Source organism: Doryrhamphus excisus, linkage group LG9 (assembly GCF_037039965.1).
Source record: "Doryrhamphus excisus strain RoL-2023G ecotype Guam linkage group LG9, RoL_Dexc_Guam_v1.1, whole genome shotgun sequence".
NCBI lineage: Eukaryota > Metazoa > Chordata > Actinopteri > Syngnathiformes > Syngnathidae > Doryrhamphus > Doryrhamphus excisus.
Window position 1 is genome coordinate 11,499,421 of NC_136365.1, and position 24,550 is coordinate 11,523,970.

The 24,550-nt window shown below is 43.2% G+C and overlaps 1 protein-coding gene across 2 annotated transcripts in view; it reads left to right on the plus strand.

The window, feature by feature from the left end:
• Window positions 1–21,539, plus strand: part of LOC131135817 (voltage-dependent T-type calcium channel subunit alpha-1H-like) — a 68,263-nt gene extending 46,724 nt beyond the window's left edge. The window contains exons 21-34 of one of the 2 annotated variants that reach the window (XM_078793405.1): window positions 724–849; window positions 949–1,038; window positions 1,285–1,477; window positions 6,678–6,829; window positions 6,899–7,008; window positions 7,064–7,197; window positions 7,258–7,328; window positions 10,872–10,950; window positions 11,134–11,255; window positions 13,979–14,251; window positions 14,355–14,505; window positions 15,354–15,913; window positions 18,759–19,094; window positions 19,190–19,363. In XM_078793405.1, coding sequence (XP_078649531.1) covers window positions 724–849; window positions 949–1,038; window positions 1,285–1,477; window positions 6,678–6,829; window positions 6,899–7,008; window positions 7,064–7,197; window positions 7,258–7,328; window positions 10,872–10,950; window positions 11,134–11,255; window positions 13,979–14,251; window positions 14,355–14,505; window positions 15,354–15,913; window positions 18,759–19,094; window positions 19,190–19,225 — 2,433 coding nt within the window. In that variant the 3' untranslated portion in view covers window positions 19,226–19,363. Of the gene's footprint in view, window positions 1–723; window positions 850–948; window positions 1,039–1,284; window positions 1,478–6,677; window positions 6,830–6,898; window positions 7,009–7,063; window positions 7,198–7,257; window positions 7,329–10,871; window positions 10,951–11,133; window positions 11,256–13,978; window positions 14,252–14,354; window positions 14,506–15,353; window positions 15,914–18,758 lie in introns of both variants that reach the window. The other variant, XM_078793404.1, reaches the window with a different exon arrangement.
• The last annotated feature ends 3,011 nt before the right edge of the window (window positions 21,540–24,550 follow it).

Genomic DNA, 24,550 nt, shown 5'->3' on the forward strand with positions numbered 1-24,550 from the left:
AGTTTGGGTTTTTTGGTGATTGGAGAATCACTAGGAATATTGATAGTGTGTGTTCACGCTCGTTCTCTGATTGGTTGTTTCACAGGCACGATACCAGAGCAGTGCGCTCTGAGTGGACAGCTACGGGGGCTGATACTGGACATGGTTAAATTCTATATTTTATCAGTATCACTGCCCTGGGCTTTGACACAGTATCATTTTGGCTTTTCATATTTCATTGGCGGTTTCTAGGGTACAGGGCCAATTAATACTGTAGTATGTGATAATGGTTGATATCGCTGTAAGTGGACAATATCGCTGTATTGAAACAATTGCTATCGATATTTGAAAGGAAATGCTGAACAATAACTATCAGTGTAGTTTATATTGGTATTGCTACTTCAAATTGTCCATAGGTATGAATGTGAGTGGGAATGGTTGTTTGTCTATATGTGCCCTGTGATTGGCTGGCGACCAGTCCGGGGTGTACCCCGCCTCACGCCCGAAGACAGCTGCGATAGGCTCCAGCAAAGCCGCCACCCTTGTGAGGAAAAGCGGTAGAAAATGAATGAATTAATCGGTATATCAGTATCATTAGGAAAGCCAAAATGGAGCAGCTGAATTTCTGCAGTACCGTATTGTCCCTTGATAAGATACACTGCGTGAAATGCTGAAACGTGAACTGTCCTCACTTTTGTCAGATACAGTAATTGATGTGTACTTGAAGTGTGTGTTCTTGTGTAGCTATTCAAAGGGAAGTTTTTCTACTGCGAAGGCTTCAACGTGACAAACATCACCAACAAAACTCAGTGTCGGGATGCGGGATACCGCTGGCTTCGACGGAAGTACAACTTTGACAACCTGGGACAGGTTTGTCTATGTCACACACACACACACACACACACTCATGTACTGACACTCTCCAAGCAACAAAAAGCCTCCTTGAATGACAGAATGTTTCCCTTGCAGGCGCTGATGTCTCTCTTTGTGCTGTCGTGTAAAGACGGCTGGGTCAGCATCATGTATGACGGCCTGGATGCAGTGGGCGTGGACCAACAGGTCACTCTGCAATGACATATTTAGTCAGATGTATGAGATGTTCGATGTTCAGTCAGATGCTGTGTGTGTGATCTTGGATGTTTCCAAGAGAAGAAAGGGTGATATTTTAGGAGAAGTGGGGAGAAGATAAATGATGTGAGGTGACAGTGCTGCTGACTCAGGACTAACATCTTCCTGTTTTTCCTCCTCTTTGTCATCATTCTCTTTCTTTCTTTCCCCCATCGTTCTCTCTCCTGCCTGCCGCAGCCAATCAGAAACAACAACCCCTGGATGCTGCTCTTCTTCATCTCTTTCCTCCTCATTGTCAGCTTCTTTGTGCTGAACATGTTTGTGGGCGTGGTGGTGGAGAACTTCCACAAGTGTCGCCAGCAGCAGGAGGAGGAGGAGGCTCGGCTGAGGGAGGAGAAGCGGCAGAGGCGGCTGGAGAAGAGGAGGAGGAGTAAGTGCAACATTTATGCTTGTGTTTGATTTCTCCAGGTACCGCCGATCATAATGAAAAAAGAAACACCAAAGCAAAGTGCAACCACCGCATTGGATCCCCACACTTTCACGGCCACACCAATTCACTTGTTTTTAAGCCGCTTTTTCCACAGAATATACTTCTCATTCATTATAATTCGATGATCATTTGTGAATACATAATACAGGTAACATGAACATGGACATTTATACCGGCATATCAATTACTCGCCATTGTTTGGTGGTCCCAGAACATACAGTAACTCCACAAACATCTACAGGTATGCTATTACAAACATGGAAATGAATTACATACATGTAGACTGTCATACACAATTCATTATTGACAAGTTATATTGACTCAGGGTGAGTGAAATGGGTTTTTATGTAAAAATACAACCTGCACAAATAATTTACACTATCACTCAAAAGTTTGGGATCACTTGCAAATTTCTTTGTTTTCCAAAGAAAAACACATTTTCATGCATTTCACAAACATTTTGATCCATTTCACACACAATTAAAATGAATCAGATGATTTTCAAAGAAGGCATAGAGGCCTACTATCAACAACTGTCAGTCCTCTGCATCAATCTCCTGGTACGGCTGCTAATCCAAGTTCATCATTTTATAAGGATAATAGATTATTAGAAACCCCATCTAAAAATACAAACTAAAACTAAAATATCTTACCATGCTGTTAACTACTAGAGAGCAGCACAAACTGGGTCTAACAAGGACAGAAAAACTATGCACAACTGTGCAAATATACCTGAGAGTGTGTAGTTCAAGACAAAGACACCTCACAGGTCCTGGCAGCTACACTAAATAGTAGCCGTCAAACACCAGTGTCAGTATCAACAGTGAAGCGGCGACTTCAGGATGCTGGACTTCATGGCAGAATTGCCAAGAAAAAGCCATATCTCAGACTGGCAAAAAAAATTCCAAGTGATCCCAAACTTTTCAGCGGTAGTGAATATATCTATATGAATGTATGATGAAAATGAAGAAAATACTGCTTCCCTAGACTGGCACCAGTCCAGGTTGTACCCCGCCTCTCGCTCGAAGACAGCTGGGATAGGCTCCAGCATACCCGCAACCCTATCAAGGATAAGCGGTATAGAAAATGGATGAATGGATGCTTCCTTCCCCAGAAAAAAGTCTGAAAAAGATGGCTCATCTTATACTGGGGTATGTTAGGGTATATAGTAAACTGGCAACCCTGTGCCACAGAGACAACCTGCTAGGACAAAAGATTGGAGTTATGATGCTAAGTGTATGATAATAAAGCTGGGTCAGCAAAACATGAAATATTTGTATTGAAATTAACCAGAAATGTTACTTTTTTTTTGTTTTACTTTTTCAAAAACAGGCCTTGATAAAGCGGTTGGTTGTCGTATGTTTAGGTTTGTTGTTGTCATGTTTGTTAGTTTTAATTCTATATTCAACATGACTGCCTACTCCTGACTCGGGCTGTCTTTGATAATTGGCATCAAACAACATGCTAGAAAAGTAAATAAAAAGAATTGTCAACAGTTTTAGCAAAGACTTTAACCCCCATGGTACTGATGTAGCATCCCCCTTATTCTCTTTATGCATACTGTATGAGAACATGCATAATTCCTGACCGTATTATACACAGATAAACACCCGGCACTGCAGTGAAGGCACGCTTTTGTCTTCCCGCCTCGTATCTGTCTCCTGCTGTCCTCCATGCCCTCATAAATGTCTGCAGCAGCAGGAGAGTTTGGCCCAAAGACACCTTGAGGGGACATGCAGTGTGTGTCTTTGTGATGGATAGGGATGGACTCATGAGGTGGCACTTTTTATCACACACACACACACTCAGTTCTCATCAGTGACTTTGCTTTACTGTACCATCTTTTTTCCATCCAAGACTTTTATTACCGTTCTGTGTGTGTGTGTGTGTGTGTGTGTGTGTGTGTGTGTGAGTGTTATTGTTTTGTAGAGATGCATTAGTCTGTGGGTACACGCAACTTTGTGATGTGACATGTGCACACTAAGGGTGTGGAAAATAATCGATATTAATCGATACATCGATGCGAGTGCATCGGCTCGTTCACTGGGAATGGATACAATTGACGAGTGAAATCTAGATTCATTGCGATGCGTTTGTGGGTATCGGTAAAAATCCAATGCAAGCGCCATTTTATTAATGTTCAACTTCACCCCATATGCACCATGAATGCACCATCATTATTTGGTGTTTTGTATTGAATACGGACGGCAGCCGTGAGGCACATACAACTACTAGTAAAACATCATGGACGTTCGCACACAAGCAGCAGGGAGGAAGTTTCTATATTTAACCCCCCCGCAACGTTTAAATGGTATGCTTGGAAACACTACGGATTCTCAAAGAATGGCGGAAAGCTCGACAAAACGTCCGTCATTTGCAAAGAATGCCGCGTTAAGAAGCCGTACAACGGCAGCACGACATGGGGGGTCACATGCAGACTCCCCCTAAAAAGGAGACACCACAACACGGACAAGTCTACTGCCCTCCCCCGTCTAGTTCCTCGTCGGACACTGGGGAAAAACCAAGCAAATCAGGTCAGAACAAGTGGATCTTCTATTTGTCCGTCCCCAACAAGTGTCCCCCCGTCCCCGAAGGAGTGTTCAGCACAGCAGGTGACGTTAGAAAAGCAGAGCAGCTGGCTTCTATGGAGGACCAAAACTGCCAAAATAATAAATAAATAAAAGTGGAAATAAAAACAAAAATGAAAAAAAAGAAAAAAATTAAATACAAAAAAATAAATATAAATGGAAATAAAAACAAAAATATTTATGTATATATATATTTTTGTTTTTATTTCCATTTATATTTATTTTTTTTATTTAATTTTTTGATTTTTTTTTCATTTTTGTTTTTTAGCGTTTGGCTAGGAACCAAAATAGGGAAACTTCGCTTTAACGGATCGCAAACTTTATTTATTTCCTGAAAACAAAAAAGAAAAAAAAGAAAAAATTACATACAAAAAAATAAATATAAATGGAAATAAAAACAAAAATATTTATGTATATATATATTTTTGTTTTTATTTCCATTTATATTTATTTTTTGTATTTAATTTTTTGATTTTTTTTTCATTTTTGTGTTTATTTTCACTTTTATGTATTTATTTATTTATTATTTTGGCAGTTTTGGTCCTCAGAAAAAACTATTCAAATGAGGGGGCGGTCCTAAGTGTGTCTTGGGTTGAACTGTTCGCCTATTGGTTGATCGATATGTGAGTGCCAAAATCGACTAGGTATGCCTGCAAACAGCCACAGCAAGAGGAAGTCACCACACCACTCTCGTCCGATTCGTCCGAAGTTGAAGCTTGTGAAAGCAGAAAGTAAAGAAAGAGTCAACACACCTGATCTGGAATTAAGTAAAAGCGTAACACATCAGCTGTTTCATACTTACCACGTTCCAAATCATCCAGACGATTGGCAGCGTCCCTGAGAAGCTCGGACACCGACTTCCTGGTGGACCCCGCCATTATTGTCCCGGTAAATGTATACTTTTCTCCCTGTATACTTCCTCTTGCTGTGGCCGTTTGCAGGCATACCTAGTCGATTTTCGCACTCACATGTCGATCAACGAATAGGCGAACAGTTCAACCCAAGACACACTTAGGACCGCCCCCTCATTTGAATAGTTTTTCCTCCTACATTTCTATGAGGACCAAAACTGCCACAATAATAAATAAATAAAAGTGAAAATAAAAACAAAAATGAAAAAAAAATCAAAAAATTAAATACAAAAAAATAAATATAAATGGAAATAAAAACAAAAATAAAAAATATATACATAAATAAATAAATAAATAAATACAAAAATAAAAAACAAGATTCAAAAATTAAAAAAATATATTTTTGTTTTTATTTCCATTTATATTTATTTTTTTGGATTTAATTTTTTGATTTTTTTTTCATTTTTGTTTTTAGTTCCACTTTTATTTATTTATTTATTTATTTATTATTTTGGCAGTTTTGGTCCTCCATAGGCTTCTTCCTGAAGTTGGAAACAATTTTAAAAGGGTAGAAGTTGTTTTACAATTTCTGGTCCCCACTACTGTATTAGCCTAACTGCTAGCTCATTCATATTAGCAGTATGTTTTGCAGACAGGAATATAAACAAACATTGATTGCACTGTTGAAAGTGTCACTTTAACTTTGCTGTTGCTGTATTGTATATATATTGTATATATATGTGTATACATTGTTTAATTGTTTTACTCTACCACTGAACCACTGCTATTGTAATTGCATAGCCGATGTGAAAGTGTGAGGAAAGTTGTTTTTGAAAAGTTGTTGCTGTTTTAAGATGTCAAAAAGAATGATCAAGAAGTGATGCATAGTAAAAAAGACAAACAGCACTTTAGTAGAATACTGCCAAGTGCCTAGAAGGAATAAAACCAAATCCTTTTTGTAGGGCCATACTGAATTCCATTTTTCCCTTTGCTTATTTGCATCATGTTGAATTGTATCATATCACAAGAAATTGCACCATATCATATCGGACTGCATTAGTTTGAACTAAATAATTATTGCATCGTATCGCATCGTATTGCATCGCATCGTATCGCCAGAAAATTCCATGTATCGCTAAAATATGGCAGTGCATGTGTACACAGAGATGTGTATCGAATCGTCCTCAGTGCTGAGATTCACACCTCTAGTGCATATGTAATACTAGGTGACCTGTGGGGGCGGGTACTTGTTACTTTTTGGTATACCTGGTTTTGTAGCTAAAAATACACAAAAAATACACAACTTTGAGGAGACAGGCTTTTGTTTAGCTGCACATAACTCTGGGATGCAACTGTGTGGAGACATTTAGTTTTGCAGGTACACATTCTGTAGGGACATACTGTATGCTGTAACTCTGATACACACATAACACATGACACATAAACTTGTAGGTACTGTACACATTACTCTGTGGGGGCTCCTTGTTTTAGAGGTCCCTTCTCCATCGCTGTGACACCTAGTTTTCTAGTAAATAGTAATGTGAGGGGACAGATAACTTTGCAAGTACGCATTACTCTGAGGGGATGCCTAGTTTAAGAGGTAGACTTTACTCTGTAGTTATATATGGTACGTAAACACAGCGCTCCTGAACATTAGTGGTCCTATTTCTAGCGTGACCAAAGTTCTTCATTGTTCTACAGAGGCCCTGGAGAAACCGTACTATGCCGACTACTCGCCGCTGCGCCGATCTATCCACAACGTGTGCACCAGCCATTACCTGGACCTCTTCATCACCATTATCATCTTCACCAACCTCCTCACCATGAGCATGGAGCACTACAACCAGCCTCAGGTAACCATGGCAACCAGCTGCCCATCAACCAGATGCACATCATGAATTTGCCGTGTCTGTCCTCTGCAGTACCTGGTGGATATCCTCAAGTACTGCAATTACGTCTTCACTGTGGTTTTTGTCATCGAGGCCATCCTGAAGCTGATCGCCTTCGGCCTTCGCCGCTTTTTCAAAGAGAGGTAGTCACATGATCTCCATGCGAACACATGTGACGCTGACTGCTGTGGTGTCCAGGTGGAACCAGTTGGACCTTGCCATCGTGCTGCTGTCCATCATGGGGATCACGCTGGAGGAAATCGACCTAAACGCCTCGCTGCCCATCAACCCCACCATCATCCGCATCATGAGAGTGCTGAGGATTACGCGAGGTACGGCAGCGAGGACGCAGGCAAACATGGAAGCGTGTCAATGCTCGTCATGTGTTTCAGTGCTGAAGCTGCTGAAGATGGCCACGGGGATGAGAGCACTGCTGGACACCGTCATGCAAGCGTTGCCTCAGGTACGCCTCATTGCATATCATCATGTGATATGTCACTTTTACCAGCTTTTTTAACGAAACCTTGAAAAACAATACGCCAAAGCACAACGTGGCTCTGTAAGTCTTCACTGTCAGGCAGGGTGACTACCCTGTTCCCATTTTATCCGCTTTATCATTCTTATTTTGTATTATTTCAATGAAAGATCCAAAGATCCTCTATGTGACAGCAGTGCTCTGCTGTTTTGAATGACCTACTGCCAAAACACTCGTCAAAGATTCTCTAGGTGACGGAGGATTTCTTCTGCTGTTTTTAGCAGTCTGCTTTAAAAAAACAGTAGTCAAATATCCTCTATATGATAGGACCACTTTTAAATAATATAATATCAGGAACCTGCTGAAAAGAATGCTAGTCGAAGATTCTCTATGTGACAGAAGCGCGTTGCTATTTGTCGGAATTGGCTGCAAAAATGCCAAAGGATGGCAGAATTTTGCTGTTTTTTAGGATCTGCTGAAAAAACACTAGCCGAAGATCCTCTATGTGACAGGTCCACTCTGATATTTTCAAGTCACAGTTTCTCTGCATGACAGGAGCTTTTTAGGGTTTGTAGGATACTACCACAAAAGTCAAAGATCTTCTACATGATGGGCGTTTTCCACTGATTAAAAGAATGTCTCCTGTCATTTCCAGCATGTGGATATCTTCTTCTTCTTCTTTCTCTTTGGGCTTTTCCCTTCAGGGGTCGCCACAGCAAATCAATTTCCTCCATCCAACCCTGTCTTCTGCATCTGTCTCTCTCACACCAACTACCCTCATGTCCTGCCTCACTACATCCATAAACCTCCTCTTTGGTCTTTCTCGATGTCTCCTACTTGGCAGCATTATTCTTCCAATATATTCACAATCTCTCCTCTGGACATGTCCCAACCATCTCAGTCTGGCCTAAAGGACTTTATCTCCAAGGCCTCTAACATGTAATGTCCCTCTGATGTACTCCTTCCTGATCCTATTCACCCTGGTCACTCCCAATGAGAACATCAGCATCCTCATCTCTGCTACCTCCAGCTCTGCTTCCTGGCTGGTCTCACCACAGTTTTGTATACCTTTCCTTTCATTTTAGCTGAAACTCTTCTATCACACATCATGCCCGACACTTTTCTCCATGCCTCTATGCTGTGAGAAGGGCAGAGAATGTGCAAAGAGCAGGGAGGAGGCAATGAAATAGAACAAAACAACAACATGGAATTGCTGACCAAAGAGCCAAGAGGCTACAGAAAATTTATGTGATGGAAAAGATACGCTTTGATATGCACTGCATTGCTTGCACATAGGTTGTTGTGCATTCATAAAAACTATGTATGCCACAAATTTAACATTTAAACATTTTCTGTGCACACTGGAATGCAGCCCCACACACTTTACACCTATTTCTCACCTGTTAACCACCAATTTACTCATTGACCTTTGGGGGGGACAAAGTGCGCGCAAGTGTAAATGCCACTTTTGGTTAGTGATTTATGAGGCCTGGCAGTTTATTTTCCCACATGAGTCATTTCTTTAAGCGTGTGTGAGCAGGAAGACATTTTCACACTTAATTGCCATCTTACGTTAACACTAGGGGTGAGGCCGAACCCCAATACGGTATTTGGCATGGCACCAATAATTACTTTTTTAGGAATAAAGAATTGGAACAAGTACTTTTTAAAATTAGTATTGGCGAGCAATTAAAACATCCCATCAGAAAGCTGTGTTTCTTGGTGAGGCCGCAGTGCATGCCCGGATCAGCCAATGGAAGGATGACTGGTGTTCAACAGTTGGGGGCGTGGACAGAGCAACACAGGGTTGTCTGCCTGGCCCTCCTAGCAACGGATGAGGCACTTGGTTAGTTAGCATCCGTGTTTAGCTGTGTAAACACACTACCTTTCTCTTTCTCCACTCCTGCTCATTTTACACTTATTTTACAAGCATAAAGTGTGTGATGTTTAAGAAATAAAATAAAAAAACCAACTTACATTTATTGATGCAATACATCAATGGAACAATTTTGCTCAGTAATTTCCGACGTGGTTGTAGCCTGGCTAGCTTTTCTAATGGGATGTCAGCCTCTGCAAACTACAAAGTCCTCAACAAACTTGCAATGCCCACGCTTTATGGTTAATGTACAATAAGGTGCATACAAACACAGTAGTTACATAGGAACTAATGAAGAACTACTGTGGAACTAATGAGTAGAGTGGTTACAGAGGAACTAGTGACAAAGTCATGAGTAGAGTAGTTACTGAGGAACTAATGAGGAAATCATGAGTAGAGTAGTTACTGAGGAACTAATGAAATCACGAGTAGAGTATTTACTGAGGAACTAATGAAATCATGAGTAGAGTAGTTACTGAGGAACTAATTAGTAGAGTAGTTACTGAGGAAATCATGAGTAGAGTAGTTACTGAGGTACTAATGAAATAATTAGTAGAGTAGTTACTGAGGAACTAATTAGTAGAGTAGTTACTGAGGAACTAATTAGTAGAGTAGTTACTGAGGAACCAATAAGGAAATCATGAGTAGAGTAGTTACGGAGGAACTAATGAGTAGAGTAATTACTGAGGAACTGATAAGGAACTAATGAAGAACTAATGCAAAACTAATGAGTAGAGTGGTTATCGAGGAACTATTGAAGAACAAATGAGGAAGTCATGAGTAGAGTCGTTACTGAGGAACTAATGAAGAAATAATTAGTAGATTAGTTACAGAGGAACTAATGAAATAATTAGTAGATTAGTTACAAAGGAACTAATGAACTAATTAGTAGAGTAAATACTGAGGAACTAATTAGTAGAGTGGTTACTGAGGAACTAATGAGGAAATCATGAGTAGAGTAGTTACTGAGGAACTAATGAGGAATTAATGAGTAGAGTAGTTACTGAGGATGAATGAATGAGGAACTAATGAGTAGAGTAGTTACTGAGGACAAACTAATGAGGAAATAATGTGTACAGTAGTTACTGAGACGAACTAATGAGGAAATAATGAGTAGAGTAGTTACTGAGGACGAACTAATGAGGAAATAATGTGTACAGTAGTTACTGAGGACGAACTAATGAGGAAATAATGAGTAGAGTAGTTACTGAGGACGAACTAATGAGGAACGGTTAGGGTTAGGTAGGTTAATTCCCTCGATGGCCTAGGAAATACAGAAACATGTATACAACACAAATATGTTTATATGGTAGATAATCCATGGTACATCTATAGGCATGCTTTCAGCAGGAACAACAAGCAAAAAGGGGTCTCATCAGAGTGCTTGTAAATCATCTTTCGAGGCATCTGGGCGCCTCCTAGCAAAGAATGGATGTGGCGTCACACCGCCGCTTGCGCTTTCTTTGTTATCAGAATAAATGAGCCTGAGATATCTGGGATTCTGAAGGCATGATAAAGGCACAATCAAGCTTAGCATGTCTATGCAACCTCCTTTTGTTTGTCCCTCTCTCTTTCTGTGTATACCTGTCTCTTTATGTGTGTATCATACTGTATATATGTATACATGTACTGTATATGTATGTATGTCTGTCTAGGTGGGGAATCTGGGTCTGCTCTTCATGTTGCTGTTCTTCATCTATGCAGCTCTGGGAGTTGAGCTCTTTGGAAAACTGGGTTAGTGTGTGTGCACATCCATGTATTTCAAATGTGTGTGTGTGTGTGTGTGTGCGTGTGTTTGTGAAAGAGACAATCTAGCTGTCTTGCATACATTTTTATGCATTAATGATGTCCATACGAAAATCAGTTGTATTTTCACTTCCATCCTCTTTCGTCTAACGCCGTTCCCATCCTTTCCAGAGTGTTCTGAGGAGAACCCATGTGAGGGCCTCAGCCGGCACGCCACCTTCGACAACTTTGGCATGGCGTTCCTCACGCTCTTCCGTGTGTCGACAGGGGATAACTGGAACGGGATCATGAAGGTTATTCCTCAGCTTTGGTGATGATGGATGGATGTGAAGGGGTGTTTGCGTCTTACACTAAGCGTACTTTATGAGACGGGTGGTGCATTAAGCAGCGGGCACATCACTTTTGTCTCTCCGAGCAGAATAAGAGCTGCTGGTGAACGATAGAAAGGCGAAAAGACACAATTATGCTCAAGGTCTTTGATCCACCCATGTCTCCCCCTGTTGGGAATGGCATGAAGTACAATGTGCTGCATTTATTTACATTTCAACACATTTTCAATATATGCTCAAAAATTTAATTTAATTCATTTATGTAATTCAAAAAATGTGTTCCATGCATAAGTTTGTTTAACTAACATAATACAACAGTTCTGACTACAAATTTAAAGTATAGTCAACACCTTTATTATTTAATATGTTGACGCTTGGGCTGCACGCAGGCCTCACAGTTAGGAGACCCGAGTTCAATTCCACCCTGGAGTTTGCATGTTCTCCCCGTGCATGCGTGGGTTTTCTCCGGGTACTCCGGCTTCCTCCCACATTCCAAAAACATGCTAGGTTAATTGGCCACTCCAAATTGTCCATAGGTATGAATGTGAGTGGGAATGGTTGTTTGTCTATATGTGCCCTGTGATTGGCTGGCCATCAGTCCAGGGTGTACCCCGCCTCTCATTCAAAGACAGCTGGGATAGGCTCCAGCACCCCCTGCGAACCTTGTGAGGATAAGCGGTAGAAAATGAATGAATGTATGAGTGTTGACGTCTTTTTCTGCAGTGTTCATATGATGGTTCTAAATGACCACAATGGAGAGGACAAAGTATTAAATAACCACGGTGACTTGAAACAGTCAAACATGTTAGTGTAATAGTAGTAATGAAGATATGAATCATGATAGTAAATAGAAGGACAATAACACACAATTGTAATAACTACAATCATAATTACTGTGATAATAGCATACCAATAGCCTAAATACATCATGGAAAAGTTGTGGAGTTAAGTGGGAAATACATACTGTAAGATAGTGTTTTAGCCATAAGTACAACCGAAATTGTGCATACATATACAACATACTATGCGGTGAGACAAGGGGTGACAGGACAGGATGATTGGCTGATGAAAGGGTGTGGGGAAGAAGGAGCACAGTGTAGGACCCAGCCAGCCACAGCTACCTGCAGCCAATTACCGCCAAGCCCTGGTCCCCGTCATGCCCGCACTGGGGGGGATATCGTGGCGAAGGCGTTGGATGAAGAGGGGGCTGTGAGTGCAATGCGTATGTGTGTCTTTGGATGCATGAGTGTATGGCCTGCGACCTTCCCCCTGTCAGGTGCCCAGTCTTGGAGCTCAGTTCGCAGTGTGTCATTGCGATAAACAGCAGTTGCCATGGAGACATCTGTGAGAAGAGAAACAAACAGGTGTCCGTGAACAAATAATGGAGGGTCAGAGCGTCCCGCTGCCGCAATCTCTTGGGAGAAGTTGTTTTCACAACGGTTAGCCGTGGTCGGGACGCTAAAATCCGGATTAAGAATATTGTTTGGGTTAGTTCGGGCAGCCACATTCCAATAGACTGGACCACCCTAGTGTCCATTCTGGTCTCCCAATTGAACCAACTGCCTTTGCAAGGCCGATATCTTCTCCAAGATGGCATCCTTGTTGTGAGTGTGGCAGACACAGTCGGAGTGTGAACGGCTTTGCCCACCAAATCATTCACGATGGGCAGCTGTGGGCAACTCCATCCGCTGCCTCCATTACCAATTCTGTAATACACCAGGAAAGTGTCCAATCCAATCAGCAACAGACCTGTTGTCATGGTTCCGAATAGGTAGACCTCTTCCATGTCCTCCACAGAAAGAATCGCCAGGCACATGACCTTCCACTCCCCTTAATACCACGTACCCAGCGGTGAACGTTCCGTCAGGGCAGATGGGTTCCTCCGAACTTGAACTTCACGTCGAGAAGATCGTGTCAATTGTGTGGAGAGACCAGTTGTTCAATTCCATGATTTAGGTTTTTGGAGAACAGTGCAGAGAGAGGCTCTGAAAAAAGAATAAGACGGGACTAAAGGAGACATAAGAAACAAGCAAAGCAGGGAAGAGAAGGGAGATAAGATGAGAGGCGAAAGATGTGACCTCCTTCGTTGTGAGGAAAAGCAAGAGGTACATAATACAGTGTATTATTCAACAGCCAACAATGCATGGATGGAGAGGGACTGCCTCCTACCACCCAGTAAACCCTGCCTCACACAGCCAGGCTGAGACCCTTAGACCAGAGAGCCACCGCGGGCAAAACCAAGACCGGACTCCCAGACTCAGCCCTCGAAGCCATCTATTTGCCTAGACTGTTTAATGGCCGCACAGTGTCCACGTGGTTAGCATGTTAGCCATACAGTCAGGAGATTGGGAAGACCTGGGTTCAATTCTCTGTGTGGAGTATGCATGTTCACCCGGGTACTCCGCTTTCCTCCCCCATTCCAAAAACATGTAAGCTTCAGTGGCCACTCCAAATTGTCCATAGGTTGTGTGTCTGTATGTGCCCTGCCATTGGCTGGCCACCAGGGTGTACACCCGCCTCTTGCCCAAACTCAGCTGGGATAGGCTCCAGCACAGCCTTGCATAGAATCGGTGGCATAGAAATTAAAAATGTAGACATTAAAAATGTTTCATCACGGGTGTATTTTCATAGTATTGTGCAATGGGAATGATACTGTATATGTATTAACAAGTGTTTTAAACTTCAAGGACACGCTGCGGGAGTGCCGCCCCAAGGACCGCCACTGCCTCACCTACCTGCCGCTGATCTCACCCGTCTATTTTGTCACCTTCGTTCTGACGGCTCAGTTCGTCCTGGTCAACGTGGTGGTGGCCGTCCTCATGAAGCACCTGGAGGAGAGCAACAAGGAGGCGCAGCTGGAGGAGATGGAGGAGAGAAGGGAGCGTGAGGAGGCCAACAGGAGGAACAGCACGGTGTCGGCGAGCGGAGATGCCGCAAACAACGGGGATGCACCTGCCCATGTAAGGAAAAAAATGTCAACATCACAAACAAGTATGAAATTTAGTGTGAATGTCCATCTTGATGCAGGCGATGATGATAATGATGGCTGATCTCACACGGCAGGTGCAGGTTGAGGGTGAGGACCATTGCCGTGGAAACTTGCTGAGCTTTGGACGCATGCTGTCTCTTCCCAGCGAAAGCTACGGTCAGCCCCCCAGATGTCCTCCGTATCCTCTGGTTGGCATGGAGGGATACACAGTCTACAGCTACTCAGGTCCGTTTTTGTTAAAGGTCGCACATTATGGTATTTTTCAGCTATTTTAAAGGAGCTCAGTGTAGAGCCGCTTCTCCTTCACATGGATAAGACCCATTTGAGGTGGCTCCGGCATTTAGTCCGGATGCCTCCCAGACGCCTCCCTGGTGAGGTGTTACGGGCATGCCCAACCGTGAGAAGGCTCCGGACAGACCTTGGACACATTGGAGGGATTATGTCTCACAGCTGGCCTGGGAACGCCTTGGGGTCCTCCCGGTGGAGCTGGAGGAGGTGACCAGGGACCGGGAAGTCTGGGCTTCCCGCGCGACCCGGATAAGCGGAGGAGAATGGATGGAAGATTTCTCATTCAGAAAAATAATATCTCGGGGGCACTAGGACCTAATTGATTAATTAATCACAGAATAAATGAACATGAATTGGTATTGCCATGTGCATACATGTCTGATTTCCACGTATCTCGCCTCCAAAAAAGCAGGAAGAGGAATTGGTTACAGCTAAGGGTGTCTCGATCAGGTATTTTTGCCCCTGGCTATCGTATTTTGAGTATTGCTTTCCTCCCCCATTTAAAAAACATGCATGTCAGCTTAATTGGCCACTCCAAAATGTCCATAGGTATGAATGTGAGTGTGAATGGTTGTTTGTCTATATGTGCCCTGTGATTGGCTGGCCATCAGTCCAGGGTGTACCCCGCCTCTCGCCCAAAGACAGCTGAGACAGGCTCCAGCATCCTGATTTTCTGGGTGGCTAATACATAATAGAGCCTAATACATAATAGAGGACCTGAAACGACTGCAGAAAAGTATGAATTTGCAGAAAAGTCATCATCTGCTCAAAAACTTCCTTTCTAGGCTCCATGTCGTCACTGGGTTCCAGCGGGGGCGGCTCCCTCCTCCAGGTACCAGGAGCTCTGCCTGCCATCAGCCACGCCTCCTTGGGATCGGGACGCAGCACCCGGCCGATGATCCGCCTCAGCAGCTCCCAGAGCATGGACAGGTACGCCCCCTACCGAGCCGGTCCATCAGACAGTGGGGACGCGTGCAGGCTGAGCCCGGCTCACGGCGCAAACAGACAAAGACTCAATTCGGCTCACAGCATCGACGGATGCAAGTTCAACCCTGCCCGAGCCATGGACAGACACAGGCTGAGCTCGGCCCACAGCATGGACGGGTACAATGCAGATGTGGAGCACGGCGCTGAGAGATCCAAGCTGGTGTCCAGCTACAGCATAGACAGACATCCGTCCCTCAGGCTGAGTCCTCTGCACAGAGCCAGCAGGGGGCCCTCTCACTGGCTCAGCCCAGAGGAGAGTCTGGACCGGAACAAGCTGAGTCCCTCCTATGTCCCAGAGAGTTCTGTCCTCAAGAGGCCAGCATCATTCCGCACTGCTAGCAGACAGCTGCGGAGACAGGTGTGTCTTTTATTTGGATTCATCAAAGTTAGGGGACACTTATGGGAAAGTGTGTCTAAATTTATAACTGTGACTTGTTTTGCTTTAGGCCAGGGGTGTCAAACATACAGCCCGTGGGCCAGATCAGGCCCACAGATGGGTTTAATCTGGCCCGTGAGACGATTTTATAGTATAAAACTAGCTGCATTTTGCAATAAAATTACCTACTGTTCTGATTACGACCGCTGGATGGCGCTGTAGTAATTGCAAGCAAACTCTTCATACCGGCGCAGAGCAAATAAAGGTGCGGCTAGCCACCTTGTGTACCTTTCGTCATATATTATGGCTCCACATGTAACACATGCTATGTGTTCACAGCATGTTGCAGTGCTGAAAGAATCGAACCTTGGTCGTCACTATGTGAGTCTTCATGCCGACAAATATGACAACTTTCAATAGCCACGTATACATGGACCCAAATACAGTAAAGTCTCGTTATATCGATATTGTCGGGAGTCAGAAAAAATATCGATATACCCGGACTGTCGATATATCCGATCCTGCGCCGAACTGCATTAAAAGTGGGCAATAATGCACTCGACATTATTCTATAGTATAGAACAATGTCGAGCAGCTTAAATCAATCTTTGCTTAAGGATTTCAATACCAAAAAAGAACACGGCGAACGGCTGCTTCCAGTCAACTTTATTTTTCACACTTCCACCACCAGAGCACAGCACACACACCGATTCCCGCACTTCCTGGTTCACAGGTCATGCTCAACCCGCCCCACATAGCTGGCCAAACACATGCCTGCAACAGAAGAACCAACTGCGTTTGTGGTTTCTCTCGTGTGTATAGAATCTATACACACAAGAGAAACCATGAACGCCAGCATGTACATATGAAAAACAGTGATTATTGCAAGCGATAAAAAGATATCTGAATACAACCCAATTAAATACATGTATTTGTACGCTTGTGTCTTCGTTGGAATAGGTGTGTATGCTATGTCAGTTGGTTCTTCTGTTGCAGGCATGTGTTTGGCCAGCTATGTGGGGCAGGTTGGCATGACCTGTGAACCAGGAAGTGCGGGAATCGGTGTGTGTGCTGCGCTCTGGTGGTGGAAGTGTGAAAAATAAAGTTGACTGGAAGCAGCCGTTCGCCGTGTTCTTTTTTGGTATTGAAATCCTTAAGCAAAGATTGATTTAAGCTGCTTTTGTATCGATATAAGCAGACCAAATTGGCTGGCGGGAGATGAAAAGGGCATCGTAGTAACCGGATTATCATAATAACCGGGTATCGTACTAACTGAACTAATTATATCATAAAAGACTAGAAATTTGCCGGGAAATGAAAATAATATCGTAATAAGCAGTAATTCGTTATAACCGATATCGATATAACGAGACTTTACTGTATTCCAATTGCATTCGGTTTATTTGCTCAAACGGAAAGAATGGAACCTTTGCATACATCTCATTCCGAAGGAAAAGCGCCAATTCGAATGAATATATAATCGGATTAACAGGGATGGAATATTCCTTTCCCCAATCCAATTGAGGTATCTTGTACCTCTGAAACGGAAAGTTGTCAGGGTGCGTTCTTCTTCTCTGTCCCACAGAGCCTGACACTGTTTTATAACTTCATTCTGACCTGAACACACACTGCAGTACAATTCCAACACTATATACTGTATGTATGTCCATCCCACACGTCTCCACTTCCTTCTTCCTTTCTTTCACATTCTCAGTACAAGAATGCGGGATGCATTCAAACGCACTCCGAACATCACAAAAACGGCTTAATAACGCGCGTGTGTGTGTAAATAAACAGGAAGATCAAGAAAACATGAATTGGATATTCTTATCACTCACTTCCTAACTCTTAAGCAGTTTAATGAGATTCATTAACGAGTGGTGTTCAAGACCCACGTTGATGATGATGATGATGATGATGATGGGTGAGATGAGAAAGAGTAGAGAGCTAAATTTTATTTTATTATTATTATAATAAAATCACTATTTCTATTTTATTTTTGTTTTATTAAAATCACGGTATACCCTGATTTTACCGATTACTTAAATGTCAACATTGCAGTAATTGTGTGAAATTACTGCAATGTCACAGTACAAAGAGTTGGCATGTTTTGGTATATTGGTTAAACTTCATATATCGCAAGGTAAATATTTTATCTTGAAAACATTTTTTAATTAAAATGGTTATTATTTAGCTGCACGGCGGTCTAGTGGTTAGCGTGCAGACCTCACAGCTAGGAGACCAGGGTTTAATTCGACCCTCGGCCATCTCTGTGTGGAGTTTGCATGTTCTCCCCGTGCATGCGTGGGTTTTCTCCGGGTACTCCGGCTTCCTCCCACATTCCAAAAACATGCTAGGTTAATTGGCCACTCCAAATTGTCCATAGGTATGAATGTGAGTGTGAATGGTTGTTTGTCTATATGTGCCCTGTGATTGGCTGGCCACCAGTCCAGGGTGTACCCCGCCTCTCGCCCGAATGACAGCTGGAATAGGCTCCAGCAACCCCTGCGACCCTCGGGAGGAAAAAGCGGTAGAAAATGAATGAATGAATGGTTTATAATGTTTATATTTATTACCACATAAACACACATAAAAGTATAGAAAATCGGTACGGGTGAACCGAGTATCGGTACAAATGTGAAAGTACCTATCCCTAGGTTTAGTACGTTATTGTTAGAGGAGAAATTGCAAGGAAACAAGGCACTTCCAGCTTGACAAGCTTGCCTTGTAGCCTTCCTAAGTGGTTGGTGCCCCATCAAAGTTTTATACTGTACAAACGTCAGTGTCCTTGTAATAAATTCATGATTTGGGCTTTGTGCATGTGCAGGAAGCCGTGCGCTGTGATTCTTTGGACCAGAGCGGCTCAGCTGACAACATGACGGATGGCCACCTACCCACGCCCGCCCCCTCCGACTCCCCACCGCGTCAGCGGTCGTCCAGCGTACACACGTTGAAATTCACTCAACCCCAGAGGGTCATCTCCTGCAAGAGCCACAGTCAGGGTCATGGTGACACCCGAACGGGACCAGACTCAGAAGCGAATGTTGTGGAGAAGCGGCCCGTCAGCCCACAGGGCATCAGTGGGGCCCCCCCCTCGCCGGCTGGGCTCTGCCCTGCCCCCAGGTCAGACGTGGGTCCCCAGTTGGACGACATGGACGAGGAGGTCCGCAGCATTAACACGTCCGCTCACACGCAACTTTCCCCCTCCTCACACAAAAGCAGACACCTCAGCCAATCCGTGTCCCCTGTGTCGGGCAGGAACAGGAAGGAGAGAATGAGCCCACCACCGGGTGAGGAGCCCCTAACCATGGTGACCCAGCTCATGGACAGCAGCGTCGAACTCAGGAGGCGAACTTTGTCGTTTGATGCCACGACTCTTCCTCCCAATCAGACTGAGTCGGGCTCTGTGGACGACTGAAGACATTCTGAGTCAAGAACACTTGAAGGGCCTGAATTGTTCCTGTTTCAGGCCACACCCACCTACCTTGTCCTGTCCTGTCACAGGCCGTGTGTATGACTTGAATATGTTGAAACCACTTCAAGACCAAGACCATTCTTGGTTGAGGGTAAACTCTTTTCTCCCAGTGCAGGTTTTTGCACACCGGATGCACAAATAAACTTCCCCAGTCTGAGTTTAGAGACAAAGTTACTTCAAAGTTACGACAAAGTCACTAGTACTTCTTGCTAGATTTGCTCGCCACAGCCTTCGTTGTTTTCCCGCTGCACCATTCTGAGAGTTGTCGTTCTTAGTTTTCATGCAAGTGTAAAAAGAAGTTAACCACTGCAGGGTTTGTGTTCAGGTTTGGGGTTGGCTTACAGTTGGGTTTTTAAGTTGTTTGGGTTATGGTCAGGGTTTGTGGTTAGTGCGTTGGAGTTTGGTGGTGGGTTGGGTGAGGTTAGGGTCTGAGGTCGGGGTGAGGTTTGAGGTTTGATTAGGGTTTGCAGGTGTGTTAGGGTTTGGCGGTGGGGTTTAGGTTTGTGGTTGGGGTGAGTTTTTGGTCAGGGTTTGGCAGTTGGTTCGATTCCGTTAGGGTTTGTGGTTAGGGTGAGGGTTTGAGGTTTGGTTAGGGTTTGTGTTTGGTTCGGGTTTGTAGGTGTTAGCGTTTGGCAGTGGGGTTGGTCGAGGTTAGGGTTTGTGGTTGGGGTGAGGGTTTGAGGTTATGGTTTGTATCGGACTAGGTTAGTGATTGTCAATTATTTTTCCGTCATGTACCCCCGATTTTGGGTCTGATCATATATTATCTATATTATCTGTACTGTACAAACTGCCCCACTATTTGAAAAGCACTTGGTTAGTTTGGATTCTGTAGGTCCGTTGGGGTTTGGCAGTGGGGTTTTGTTCGGTTACCTCACATTGAATCTGTTGCGGTGCCATTACGGCCCCCCGAAGCATTCTGCAAGATTGAAATCCCCTTTCCATGCTCACACGAGCCATCTCCGGCAAGAATCTTTTTTGGGGGGACGCTGCAGACGCCGGAGCACTCTCTGGTCAAGTGAACGGGATATCGATCAACGTTGTACACTCCAAGAACAAAAAGCAATATGAAGTGATTAAACACTACTTAATAAAAATAATGAAAAAAGATATGGTATTGTAATAACTCATTGGAGAAGTCAACACCTCGGTTGTGCAGACAAATACGGTGATTGTTTACAAGAACTTGTATAGAAAGCTATTTATCGTGTGGACATCTGCTCTCGCGAGTGCGGTTTCCGCAACCGGACGCTCGCCGATCAGGACCAGATTGTGAGCCCAGTCTTATGGTTTGTGGTTGTGGTGAGGGCTAACTTTGGCTGGGGTTTGGTTAAGCCGGTTTTCAAGGGTTGGGTTAGCGTCTGGGCATTCGGGTCAGGGCGAGGGTCAGGATTCGGTTAGGATTTGGGTTTGCTGGTGGAAAGAGTTCTGAAACTGAATTATTTTGAGGCACCCATTTTAAATACAATGAAAATAAATCAAACACAACACATTTAAATAGAATAAAACATGTTATGACCATTCAAATTAGAAACAGCTCTCAGTAAGATTGAATGCTTTTCTACTTGAATGCAAACTACATCCACAGTAATAATATTATCAGCATTATTTATTTTTATCAAGCTACCACCTCGGTCCAGTTGATTTTTGAAGCTTGCTGCACTACTTTTCACGAACGTTTAAGTAGTGTGACCTCTCCTTTAGTGCCCTCTCTACCTCTTTCTTTCCTCTTCTCCAAGCCTCCTTCCTCTTGTCTTTGTATTCTCAGGGTAGACGTAGATGACAAAAACAGCAAGTGTTGCACTGCCCCCTGCTGTTCGGAGGTGGAATGATGCTCTCTTTTGATCTGTTTTTTGTGTGTTTCAAGCCTTCCAGGAGGACATGATTGGGTGAGAAAGAGGGTGCAGAAGGGCTTACTCAGGTTGTGAAATGTAGAGTGATTGATTTTTCGAACTAGCGCCACTGATGTGAGGAAGTGATGATGCTGATGTTTGTGGTAACCACAGGAGGCTTTACAGCAAAAGCTGACATTGTTGATGATGAAATGTACAACCACACAGCAGGGTTTGCTCTCAAGCACTGACAAGACTTTTGGACAGTCCTGGAATAAAACTACTTCCTGTCTGACTTTTACTGATCATCAGCTTATTTATAACATGCCATAAACCACATAAAACCGTCTTAAAACGCCTACTCACACCGAATTTGGTACTTTTCTCACTCTCATTACTGCCCAGCAATGCACCCCAGTTGCACCAAATTGCACACACCATGCATGGGGGTGTGAACCTACACCAAAAACACACTTTGAATGCATGCTCGCAGTGGTTGAATGTAACATTTTAAAATGTTTTAATGTAAAATACTTTTCAGTCCACAACTGAACTGCCATATTGCTGTGAATATTTGATATATTTGGACATAAGCGGGGGTATTTAAACATACTTCTGCAGTAATGCATACCATCGTATACCACCGTATACATACCATCTTTGGGACTGGCAGAGGTGTGAAACTGTTCACACCTTGGACTTCCCTTTTAAAAAGGTTTAATGCTTTTATCATGCTAGCCATGATCCATCTTACTTATGAGCTGTTTTTTCAAAGAAACATCAGATTGCATCAACCTAATCTAGATTGAAATTTCTCAGGATCTGGATGTGTTCAAATAGGATAGGAAATCACAATGTTGACATTGTTAACATTGACCCACTGACCCCAGCCAGTGTGGGCTCAATTTTGATTTGAAATCAGCCACAAACATGTGCAGCAAGGTAGTTAGATAGTCAGAAACTTTCTGATTTGGATTTGTTTTGGATTTAAAAAAAACAGTGGTGCCATTGCTATTCTGTTTTATCATTGCGTAATCTAAAAACAAAAAATATAAAGTATATATTTTTTGACAGCTGTTTGTAGGATTACCATATTTTAGTTATAAAGACGCCACATGCCACAGAACACAGTAAGTCTGTATAAGTACACGTACTGTATAAGTACACTATCTATATACATACAAGTACACACATTCATACCTAATGGACAATTTGGAGTGGCCAATTAACCTAGCATGTTTTTGGAATGGGGGAGGAAACCCACACATGCACAGGGAGAACATGCAATCTCCACACAGAGCGGGCCGAGGGTGAAATCAAACTCGGGTCTCCTAGATGTGTGGCCTGCGATCAAACCACTCGTTCGCCATGCAGGCTGGAAGAAATTCAGCTGGAAATTAAAAGTGAAAAATTCAGAACTCACCTTTAGCCATCTCTGTGTGGAGTTTGCATGTTCTCCGCTTATCCTCACGAGGGTCGCGGGGGTGCTGGAGCCTATCCCAGCTGTCTTTGGGCAAGAGGCGGGGTACACCCTGGACTGGTCACCAGCCAATCACAGGGCACATGTAGACAATGTTTTTGGAATGTGGGAGGAAGCCGGAGTACCCGGAGAAAAGTCACACATGCACGGGGAAAACATGCAAACTCCACACAGAGATGGCCGAGGGTGGATTCAAACTCGGGTCTCCTAGCTGTGTGGTCTGCGTGCTAACCACTCGGCCGACATTCAGCCGTTATTATATCTTAATCTTCCAATTTTTTCACACTTAATGCGGCCAAAACCGCAAGAAGGACCCCCACATGTTACACCGCCGGAAACATGACACACACATGGAACTAGGTCGCTATTTATTCTTCGGACAAATTAGTGTTAGCATGGCAATGCTATTAACAAAAATGTTAAAAAACAGGCCTCTAGATTAGGTACACCCAAATCTATTTTTAGAAACATCATATGCCAGAGAAAAACAAGAATTTTCAGACTTTTTCAGACAGACTTTTCACAGCTTTGTAGCTTAGCCATACGGTCACAAAGACACCTGATTAATGGCTCATTTTTAGACAAACTTCTCAACTCTCTCTGTGGCAAATTTTTTGTTGGATGTTTAGTTTGGGCTCTATCTTCGTCAGAAGGAGGTGTGCGCAGGGCCAAAATCCACCACTCTGACACTAGAACATCGGAGGCCGAAAAATAACTTTTTTTTTGCAAACAACTCCTCCTCCTGGCCACACCGTTTTAGCTAGCTTGATTTCTTTTGGTGAGAACTTGGAAATCATTGCCCACCTTCCAAAAATGTAACTCTTATGTCTGAGAGATGTACGGATCGCCTTCTGTGGCCCCTAGAAGCGACAAAAGCCCCAAATTTCTCCCATTGACTCCCATGTTAAAGATGCTGTCTTTTTTTCTCCAGCTCTTCAACTTTCTATGTTTTTGACTCGTCTATTGCGGTCATTTTTCAACCGATTTTTACAAAACGAGCAGATCTATGCGAAGCCTCAACCCCGGAGCCACTCACGGTCATCTTGTGGTGTCAATATCGAATCGTTTGGACGTAAGAAGCTTCTGTACGACACACCAGCAAGGATATTTATTCTATGATTTATATTCTTTTGCATGAACTACAACAGCCGGATCCATCAGTGGCATAGATGAACAGAGATACATTACTTCTAGCAAATAAATCATTTTTGAACCAAATCAGTTGAATTTGGATCATTTCCTGCGACACACCTCATCTCCAGGCCTGCTGTATCCTCATGAAAACACTCACATGCGTTATGCCACCTGATAACATACTGCTGATGGCTGGTGCCAAATTCCAACATTTAAATCGAAATGAAAAAAAAAGATGGGTGGGAGCAGTCAGACTGCTTTACTGATGGGCTGACAGGAGTGCTAGAGCGCCTCCTACTGGTCTCAAACTGCTGCGTTTACAGCAATAGTGTTGATTTACTTTGGCAATGTGGGGAAGTATTTATCACTGCAGTGTAAGATCTGCTGGCCTTGCTGCTTTTTGTCCTTTTAAGTGGCTGCTTTCATTGCAAAAAAACACAAGGAGCATAAACCTGGTTTCTCTGAGCTTGTCATAATAGTTGGACCAAAGTTACTCAGAGTACAACGAGTTTTGTAATGTTTTTCACGACTAAAGGGTTGGCTGATTTAGAAGGTAGACCTGTAAAGCATACTTATATCTGACTAATAAAACTGCAACACGCAACAGTCGTAATACAATTCGTTTTTATATTATATATTATATCGTTTTCATTATATTGCAATGAAAATAAATAATTCAACACAAGTCTATGTGATGG